General features: G+C 34.1%; 1 protein-coding gene across 1 annotated transcript; it reads left to right on the top strand.

Moving 5' to 3' along the window:
• LOC108215743 (uncharacterized) lies at window positions 1-7,196 on the top strand. The gene is made up of 14 exons (XM_017388301.2): window positions 1-293; window positions 1,405-1,495; window positions 1,611-1,695; window positions 1,986-2,070; window positions 3,475-3,544; window positions 3,865-3,934; window positions 4,822-4,867; window positions 4,978-5,224; window positions 5,314-5,519; window positions 5,648-5,722; window positions 6,168-6,237; window positions 6,353-6,433; window positions 6,666-6,745; window positions 6,842-7,196. Exons 1-14 carry the CDS (start codon window positions 178-180, stop codon window positions 6,918-6,920), a joined length of 1,401 nt encoding a protein of 466 aa, XP_017243790.1. The 5' UTR covers window positions 1-177; the 3' UTR covers window positions 6,921-7,196.
• The last annotated feature ends 4,115 nt before the right edge of the window (window positions 7,197-11,311 follow it).

Raw genomic sequence — 11,311 nt, 5'->3', positions numbered from 1 at the left:
AACATAGCAAAAGCCATTAAATTGCTTTGTTTTTGTACGTAAACATTATCTCTAATGGAGCCCACCAACTTAAATTAAAAACCCGTTCTTTTACTTTTTTGCTCATCTCTTTGTTCATTCCCTTGAAAACCCAGATTAACAAGGCAATTATTTGTTGAATTTTGGAAGAATTGAATCATGAACTGGCGAGCAATTGCTGGGTCACTACAAATCTTGGGTGCCCATTTTTTTCTTTTCAGTTTTACTGTCTTGCTGGTTGCTAAGCTCGATCACTACGTCTTCTACTCTTGGTGGTGGGTATTTTTTTTCTTTTTCTGTTCATCTTATTTAAATATTAAATTTGCAATTGTTACATGAATATTTTTCAGTTATGTTTTGATTTTCATCTGGGTTTGTTTAATTGTTGGATATCAGTAATTTGATTCAGTTTTTCATTGAATTGATCGTAGATTAGTAAAGATATGTCAATTTTGTATGATGGTCTGTTGATTGTTTTACGTTTCAATACTATTACAGCTGAAATTGGATTGTGTAAGTGTCATTTTGGGAAGGAGAATGAAAATTCAATTTTTTCCTAATCATCTTTGTAACCTGTATGTTATGTTCTTTTTTATTAAGGATAAGGGGTAAAGAAATTTATGCAACTTTAGGTTCAAGATTAGTATCCTCATCATTCGATTTCAGTTTAGGCTCGAGTGGTTCTATTGTTTATCCTCATCGAGTGGTTCTATTGTTTATCCTCATCGAGTGGTTCTATTGTTTATTGAGCTTTCTACAACTGGAAGGCGGAAGCCACTATTTTCACTGCTTCTGTAATATTCATAGAAAGAGGAATTAAGTGGAATTATTTTTGGAAGGCATGTTTTGTATAATTTTGAAGAGGGTGGAAAGGGAGATGGGTAGTGTTAAATATTACACTAAATTCACTGCTTTTACATTTTAAATGCTGATATTTATAAGAAGAATTGTTGAGGAAGTACAAGATTTAAGGTTTTTCATTAAATATTATTGATTTTCATTAGTCTATATTATTGCTGAAACACAAAATACAGCACTTCCTATTGGCTCTATTTATGTAAAGTTGGATGGCCTGTTCCATTCTGTCAAGTGAATCTTGAAGTCGAATATTGTATGATTTCATTAGCTATATATATCTATACACATGGCTTTTTGGTTGCTACCGCAGTCAGTTATTTAGAGGTGAGGAGTCGTTGCTAGCTGAGTTCATTTAATAATGTCTGGCTAGATTCTCTGTCCGTGACTTGAATACTTGAACTTGCTATGCATATACTTTTCGGTGTCATATAATACAGCATCCAGCCTCTCTGCATATATTCTCAGTCCTGTACTCATCCCCCAACCCACAATCAGCACAGTTTTCATTTAGTTGTCGTTAATGTGCAGGATAATTTTCGTCCCACTTTGGCTATTCCATGCAGTTGTTGCTCGCGGAAGATTCTCATTACCTGCTCCCTCAGTTCCACATGATCGCCATGTATGGCATTTTGCCTCTCGACTCCTTTTTGGTTCTGATTTATTAAGCTGATGGATTATGGATTTGCCCACCGTACAACCAACATGATATAATTTGTTTTTTCCTCTTTTTCCAGTGGGCACCATGCCATGCCGTTGTTGCAACACCTTTGCTGATTGCATTCGAGCTTCTTCTCTGTATATATCTTGAGAGCTTGTATGGTATGCAAGGATCTATCATAGCGATGTTCTGTTCTAGCAGAGTTGATGATTTAGCAGTTTTAATCTTATTGTTCTTTTTGCTTGTCCGTGGTTCTTGTTTATTGTAATACTTGGCTCTGCTCCGAACTTAAAAATAAATTTGTCCCCGGATGAAAAACATATCACCACCAAATTATTCTGTTACAACCAGTATATCTTTACCATAATTGCATAAATATGTATTCCTGTGAAAAGTAATGTTTACCTTACCGACACCTTGTTTTTGCTAATTAACTATTTTCTTTTTGCAGTCAACAAATTTGCAGCTGTAAGCTTAAAGATTGTCTTTCTTCCGCTGTTAGCATTTGAGATAATTATCCTCATTGACAACTTCAGGTATCAATACTCACATAATTTACTCCTCGACTATGTTACTTAGTGTAGTCACAACACCTTTATATATCATATGGCGTGTTATCATAATCTATCCCAATCAGTTCTCACACTATTTATCCCCCGTTATCTTCTGATGGAAAAAGTTCATTCTGTTGAATACCATATTCGATTATGGATGATTAATAAAATAGTTTTTACCTGTGTATTATAGAAGTTACAAGAATCTTAATAGAAGATTTTTCGTACTCCCTCCGCCCCCTTTCACCTGTCTATTTCAAAAATAAAATTTGTCCCTTGGTAGATGTCCTTAACTTCATTCAGAACAAATATGTGTAGATTTCCAAATTAGAGCAACGTTTACTAGTTTCAAGGTTTGACTCAGCTTAGTTTTATCATCAGCTTTTAATGTAATAAATCAAGAGCATATATTGGAAAAAAATGATCTAACTACCGTTCTCTTAATATGCATAAAATTTTCATGAGAGACTTGTAAAATGGGATGGAGTTGGTAATTCATATATTGAATTTTGAGAGGCCAAACTATTAACTAGGGTTGACGCTTTTTTTTTTTTTACAAACAAATGATTTTATTAAGACGAAACGCTTAACGAGACAGATGCTAAAACCCAGCCGGGACAAATCCCCGAACTGTCAACTACAATCTGATTGTGAAACAAAGAACAAACTAAACAAGTAGTCGTTTTGTTTTCAGATCGCTTAACACATAGAATATTCATATTCTTTGATCTAAAAAGTATTACAATGATATCTCGAGCAATCCAACCTACATCAGTTATGAAACTAGTAGCATCGCAATTGACCTTCACATAAGCATCATCGGTAGCCCAATGTTCAGAACATTAGTCAATTCAACAGATCCTGGAGCACCAAACGTCACCAAATGTGGGTTGACGCTTGTTAATCTTAAAGATAAATTGCAATAGTTTCTTTTGGTAGTGGGAGTTCCTCACTGTAATTCTGTGCCTGGATGCTATCTATTTGTCTCATGATTTTACATGTTGGGCCTCGTTTTCTCTGAGTTTTATTTGATATTTTCATTTCTCATCTCCTTGAGAGCTTTGCTGGAAATTATGTGACATGCCTCCACTGAGATTGAAATCTCGACCCCTATTAGCGAAGAGGAGAGGGGTATATGTGAATAGTGAGTTTGTCTTTCGTGATAAATGTTTAAAGGAAAGATTTTTTGTATCTCATTTAAGTAAAGAAGCAGAAACAAATTATGAATAATATTAATGACAGTAATAGCAGAGATGGTCACGCTTCATGAGAACACATTGAGAAGATGTTGTTGTGGAGCAGTTATACTTAGTAAATCAGCCATTTAGTTTGAAATTTGTTTTACCTCATGGAAAACTTGAATTATTTATCTTCTGTTGTGTTCAGAATGTGCAAGGCTTTATTACCAGGTGACGATGATAGCATGAGCGATGAAGCAATATGGGAGACACTTCCGGTAAGAGTTCTCTAAACTAATTAATCATGAATTTTGCATGTCAATTCTTGTTCATGGATGATTTGCATTTCTGTTTTTCTACTTTCTTCTGTTTTGCTACTTTCTTTGTATCCTTTCCTTCCCTTTCTTTTTGTCATGCCACGCACAACTTAAATGGTTTTGAGGTCTATAATATGTACTACTACTATCTTATATGCCTACAAGTATCTTGACTACTTAAAATTAAGACTCATTTGCAATGCATTCTAAAATGAAATGTAACCTTTTAGGTATCAATAAGATAAACGCTGAACAACTCTGATTTTTTATTTTTTTTTTAGCATTTCTGGGTGGCCATCTCCATGGTTTTCTTTGTTGCGGCTACAGTCTTTACTCTCCTGAAGCTCAATGGTAACTCTCCCTTTTGATCCAGTAGTTTGCGCTGGATTTGTAATATTAGTGTATGGAATATTTTATTATGAGCCAAATCACATATTTCAGTTTAATTTATACTTTTGTTTGACTACAAAATCTATCATTCTTATTCTGTCACTCGTATCAGTTTTCTCCCTGTTTAATATTCTTGTTGTAACTGAACCAGTGATAGATCTGCATATATAGAAACTTGGAATGAAAACCGGTCTGAGAACTTGCTAGGGTCCACATTATAGTTTATAGATGAAGTACACATATAATATGGTAAATACAGATTTCTCTAGTTAGTATTGTGATAATATTTTAAGTGAATTAGTGAATGCAGTGTTTCGTTTCAGTTTTAAACTTTATTTGTTCAAACCTTTTGTATGTAAATATTATATTCTGTTCCATAAGGCTTGATGCAAAAACTGAACTTGTTTAGACTAGTAATATTACTGCACCTCACTGGTCAATTATAGGTCTCTAAAGTAGAAACTCACATATCGGGAAGTGAACACTGTACCAAGAGAAAGGACAGTGTATACAATATTTGTCATGTGACAAATAAATTACCTAGTATATTCTTTTTCTTGAAGTATATTATTTGAACAATATTTTGCTGAGTGGCCAATCCCTCTTCTCTTAATATAAGCTTCTCTTTTAAAAGATTTTATAAACCTGTGGTTTTTATGTAGAGCAAGGCATGAATCTTTTTCTTGATTAAAAAAAATGATCCTTCAGTTACAATTTTGGTTCCCTAATATTTATCTTTTTATTATACATCTAAAAAGTATGTTTGTACTTAAGTGCATAAATTTCCTTTGTAATTTTGACCTTTTACTTATGGGATGATCTGATGGCTTTTGTATTATATATTGCAGGTGATGTGGGTGCTCTAGGCTGGTGGGATCTATTTATAAATTTTGGGTACTCCTCAAATGCTATGAATGTCATGTTGATTTGGAAATTTCATTAGATATTCTCTTACTGTCCTGAGCAGAAATCAATGAGCACAAACTTTTTTCCCTATTTTGCAGAATTGCACAATGCTTTGCGTTTCTTGTTTGTACCAAGTGGTCCAATCCTATGATTCATAGAGCGTCATACACTCAGGAAGCCAGCTCATCTTCTTCTGCAATTCGGTACCTTGACTGGAACAGTGGCTTGGTGGTGCTTCCAGACGATCAGTCACAAGATGGAATTTGTACTCTGCCCGACATTGGGGGCCATATTATGAAGATTCCCATCATAGTTTTTCAAGTTCTTCTTTGTATGCATTTGGAGGTAATACCTGTGTTGTCATATGGCTGTCATCTGACATGATCTGTTCCTGGGATGAGATGCATTAACAGTTAAGTTATTTTGAGTTTCAGGGACAGCCTGCTGGTGCTAGAGATATCCCTCTTCCAGCTCTCTTCTCTCCTCTTTTTCTACTGCAAGGAGCTGGACTCCTCTTTGCCACCTCTAGATTTGTGGAGAGACTTGTACTTTTGCTGCGTGGTGGCACTGCTACTGGAAGATATTTTGTGTTTTCTTCTAAAGTTCAGGAATGCTTTGGTTTCCTGAATCACGGCTCCAGGTATATCTTGGTCATGCTTCCAGACTAACTGGAAAAAAAAAAAACTTTTACCTTGATTCTGACAGTTGGATGTGATGTTTGATATATATATATTAGTTTATTGACTTTCTGACCATATCTGCAATCAGGCTATTGGGTTGGTGGTCAATTGATGAAGGAAGTCGAGAAGAACATGCACGACTTTTCCAAAACGGGGCCTCTGGGTATGTACATATTGTAATTTAACCATCAAGATATCTTCACACTGCTTTAGTTATTTCTGGGTGTTCAAGCTTTTGATCTTCGGTCCTTGATCTGTGGATGTATGTCGTTGAATTAAAATTAAATATGTAACTTTTGTGGCTGAAAAACAGCTACAAGGAATATAAGAGACCCTAAACATAGAAGTATGTGCATTCTTTTGTTGGAAGATGAATGTCAATTATTATATGTTCTTTATTCAAGGCTTGCTTCTTGAAACTATGATATATTATTTACCAACTCCTCTATATGCATTTTCTTCTTAAGCGTCGCATATGTGCTTTAGCCTTTATGCCATTATATTTGGCTGAAGCTATATCCGTTATTAGGAGGTTCTGTTGTTACGTAATAAGGGGGTTCTGTTGTTGCATTTATTCTGATGTTCATGTGATTTCTGTACCTATGTAGTTATGACACTTTCTGTGGTTATCCGCCTGAAATAGTTAAGAAGATGCCCAAGAAGGACCTTGCTGAGGAGGTGATTGTAATATTTACTTAATGCCAAATACCCATTTGCTCTCATCATGACTAATTTAGGATTTGACTACATCTTTTTTTAGTAATCGAGTACACCGTACTTGTTTTAAATGCAGGTTTGGAGACTTCAAGCTGCACTTGGTGAGCAAACAGAAATTACAAAATTCAGCCAGCAGGAGTACGAAAGACTTCAAAATGTAAGTTCTTACTCGTTTAGAAACACACATTCAGGGATATTTGCAATATTGCTAGACACCACAGTTAATGATCCTAAACAAAGATTGTGTCTTTAGAATTTTTGTGTCATCTACTAAATCTAGGTGTAAATATCATTAAAAGCTGGTTTTTCTATGCTTGGCAAGTGTTGATATCTACTAAATAGTTAACTTTACACTAATAAACAGTATTTGTTTATATGCAATTGGCTAGGAAAAAGTTCTATGCAGGGTTTGTTTTGAGGGAGAGATAAGCGTAGTCCTCATTCCATGTCGACATCGCATCCTGTGCAGGTACGTCCATCTTCCTTAGTGCCACTATGTTTCAGAAACTTCTCGGATACTTCCACCCCTCATTTCTGACATCAATAATCTTTATTTTTGGTGCAGCAACTGCTCAGAAAGATGTAAAAAGTGCCCTATTTGCCGTATTGTTATTGAGGAACGTTTGCCCGTTTACGATGTCTAGATGTAAATATTAATCCAACTGATATTTACTTGTAACTGAAATTCACAGTAAAGGTTAGATATCGTTGCAAAAAATCATTGCACACTTCTGACTGCAGTTTTTAGAGAAGGAGTGTTGTTGGTCTTAAGAGACATGATGATTTTAGAGATAGTTGTGCTGTACAAATACTAAGATAAGTTCCTGCTGTAAATATGCATTGCACAGCTGCACTATCGGCTTTCTTCGATGTGGATTATGGAAAGTTAGTAAATATTAATATAGCTTTCTTCAGTCTCATAGACATATATTTATCTTGCATTCTGGCTGTTGATGAAGGTTATGAAGCTTGACATTGCTTAATTGTTGCTTAATCACTGACGAGCGCGACTGCTCGAGCTTTCAAGCTCTTTTCTGCTCAACCAAGTCTTTTAGGGTTTTAATTTCACTTTTAAGTACCCAACCAAGTCTTATAGGGGATTTATTTCAGAAGCTTTATTTCACTTTTAAGTCAATTGGCACCTTACTAGGAGAGCTGAAAGCCTGAATCTGGGCTACTAAGATCTAATTGAGGTCAGAGCTCGAGTTGAATACATATTCAAAAAGATCCTTACATGCAAATTGAAGAAGACATTCAATATTAGGATGTCACTGCATTAAGTCATCGTAACTGTTTTTTTTTTTTTTTTTTTTTGAAACAAAATGCAAAAGGATTGCATCTACAAATAATGGTAGTCGGTGAATGATTACACAAAAAGGTCACATTAGTTGGCTCACCTCTTGATATGCGTCTGTCCTTGACGGCCGAATGAAAAACAAATTTGTTTATAAATTTCTCAACTATGTATACTTCTGAATGCAAAAATAGTTTTGATGAAAAGTCAAAGATAGCGGAACTGCCGGTTTATCTTTGAGTTTAATGCATCCTTTTATTTCGACTAAATGCATTTTATATCCAATAATTTATGATAAACACTTTGCTTCCTTAATTTCAAAACCCGCTTCATTTTGAAATCTTTAGACACTTCTCCGTCATGATTTGACCAATACAATTGTCTAATTTTTAGTTATTTCATATTAAAAAAAAAATTATTTGCATTTTGCATCTTTTAGGTTTCAGTTGAATGCACTATGGATCCCGTAGTTTTACTTATATAATCATGAGTTAATTACACTTTGTAACCTTAGATTTGCTTCAAACGCAGTTTAGTACCTGAATCTTAAAACGTGGCAATATGCACCCTACACTTAACATTCTCGTGCAAGTTGTAACTCCTAGTCGCTATTCAGTCCAAATCTGCCGTTAACTTTAAATATTTGAGAGGTAAGAGTGTGTATATTAGTTTCTAATAGCTACTTTACCGCATGTGACTCCTCAAAAGTTATGTATTATATTTTGAACATACACAACGATGTAAGAAAATTTAAAATAATTTTTAAAATATGTATCTAGATTTAGAATATGATTTTTTTTTACATAAACGATGTAACTTATTTTAAAATAAATACATATTTTTAAAATTATTTTAATTTTTTTACATCGTTGTGTGTGTTCAGAAATAATTTCAAAATACAATACATAAACTTTGAGGGGTCACGGGGGTTAAGTAGCTCTTAGAAACTAATATACACACTGTTACCTCTCAAACAGTTAAAGTTAACGACAAATTTAGACGGAATAGTGATTAGGGGTTACAATTTGTAAGATAGCATGTTGAAAAAGAAACAATTAAGCTGCACTTTCTTTCAACTGATCAACAATTGGCTGATAAATATCTTTACCAAACCTTTACCTGAATATATTTTCAATAAATTGGCGAATAAATTTGGAATAATTAGTTTTAAGGATGTGTGTGAGTCAAGTATACAAAAATACTGACAAGCATCATATACTGACAAACAAAGAATTCTGACAAAATTCTGATGATTGATGCTATCAGTTACCAATGAAGCAGGAATACTAATGAAAGCGAAACCATGATGTTTTTGATATACTAACGACAGATCTTTCAATGAATTGCTGAATAAATTTGTGCTGGTTTTCATGATTATGATTATTAAAATCTACTAATACTAACATTTGTTATTTTAAGTAGTTTATTTGCAGCACTTATGTTACAAGATTGACAGCTTTAATGTTATTAATCAACTGTGTGCAACTTTCTAGGCTAAAGTTACCGTGGAACACACCCGCTAATTATACAATGCACAAATCAGGTATTGACACATGTCAAACCACAATTGAACTCTTTAACAAAACATATCAGTTTTCAAAATTCGTTACACTTTCTGATCATTTAACTTCATCTTCTTCACTCTTGCTCTATACTCTTTACAACTAAATCATAATCTTTAAAATCCTATTTCTCAAATTTTTCTCATAAAATGGCGGCTTCATCTTTCGTTAATGCAAGATACATGATTCGTAGCTTCAACTTTGTCACCAATAATTTATGTTCTCCTTTTAATCATTTTAATCTTCTAAAATAATTCCATATCATCCAAGACTCCCTCGCTAGCAGCCTTGTAAGCTATGTTCTCACTAAAGTTACAAGAGTCACTTTTAAATCTATTATGTAGGTTTGAAGGACTATTGTCTATATAAGGGATGATAATGGTAAGCCTCGACTGACTTTGAAGTACAATCAAGATAAACATGTTATCACCTTTGACACTATGGAGGATGCCCTCATCTCCCAAAAATGAGAAATCAAACCCAAACTAATCTTTTCAATTCTGAGCTCCCATATTTCCTCCAATTTCTGGCCTACAATGGTGATGCCAGATTGGAACTCTATATAGGTTCCAAGTTAAGGAGTGGAATTTGTTCTTTGACTGTATCAATAGATGCTTCCTGCTGAACAAAGTCTCCAATTTTGATGCTCTGTCATAAAGATCTCTAATTTGAGTTTCTCTAATCCATATAAGGAGATGCAATTGTTCAAATACAAACTACTAAAATACAAATCAAGAAAAACTATACTTAAACGACATCATCCACCCCCTATATGTCATCACCCACCTAGAGCCCACACTCGCCCTCACTTAATCCACCCCGGGCCGGCCTCACTGAGGCTCCGCACAGGCCCTAGATAGGCTCTCTACCATGATCCCACTAGGCCTCACCATGATCCCACTAGGCCCCACTATGATCCACTTAGACCTCATCTAGGCCTATCTCAGGGTCCATCCGAGTCCATATATATATATATATATAGACAAAGGTTATATGGAGTTCCATTTTTTTTGGAGTCCTTGGAGTCCTAATCCCGACCCTACATTCTATCCTCATCCAAGGGCTGTCTTTTAATCAATTTTTTAATTTATTTAAATGAGTAACTATAATATCTATCAATATTTGAGCGCATGTCTAGTGTGTTTGACCGATTTTTCACATCTGTACCGAGATTGCAGCAGTAGTTACGTTGTTTGCAGAGTTTGTGGGGAAGGAAATATACCACTTATGTTCTGCACTAATACTGATATGCAGGACATGTGTCTTGCTATTAAATTAATTTTTTTTTGATTGATGTTCTGCACTAATACTAATATGCTCATGATTGATGCAGGACTTATGTTCTGTACTAATACTGATATGCTCATGATCGATGTTCAGCTTGAATGAATACTCTGCCGAGTGCGAATCGGAACCCTAGTTTCGCCCCGCTTAACAGATTTGCTTTATAATGTAGTGCAGAACATCGTCTCACAGGATCGAGTAACTGCAGGATATCAGCCACGCTTGATTTCAAAGTCGTAACTGCTGAGCCAAATATTCGTGCCTTTAACAGAAAAGGAGATAAGAACGGTTGTTTTAGACTTATTATAGAGTTTTTTTAAATTAAAAAACATAAACTACTAATATTCTATGAGCAGTAGGATTAGAACATGATCCAACGGTGATGAAGGGGGACTCCAAGGACTCTAAAATAGTGGGTTTCTAAGGAGCCCAACTCTCTCTCTCTCTATATATATATATATATATATATATATATATATATATATTAATAAAATTAATATTTGTGTTAGGATAATTTATACAGATTTGAAAATTAATTTTTAAAAATAATTTAAAGTATCTAATATTTAGAATTTTTTTCAAATATTCCTGAAAATTGTTTTTTTTTTTCAAATATAATATTCCACTATATATACAATCTTTATCGGAAGTGTTATTATGAAAAATAAAATCGGAAGTGTTACAAAATGAAAATGAGTTACATTCATATATTTGAAAATAAATTTACGAATGTAGATATTTTCAAAATTCTCATATTTTTATTCATTCGAATCATCTAACTAAAATAAAATATATTTTCTTTGTTTATATCATCCCAAAAACAAAACACGTCATAAATTACCATTCTCTATGAAAAGGAAAGCTCATAAAAATGAATTCAGCTATGTTTCCCTGT

This window comes from Daucus carota, chromosome 4 (assembly GCF_001625215.2).
Source record: "Daucus carota subsp. sativus chromosome 4, DH1 v3.0, whole genome shotgun sequence".
Lineage (NCBI taxonomy): Eukaryota > Viridiplantae > Streptophyta > Magnoliopsida > Apiales > Apiaceae > Daucus > Daucus carota.
The sequence above is the reverse complement of the archived record's forward strand: the minus strand, read 5'-3'. Positions and strand labels throughout refer to the sequence as shown.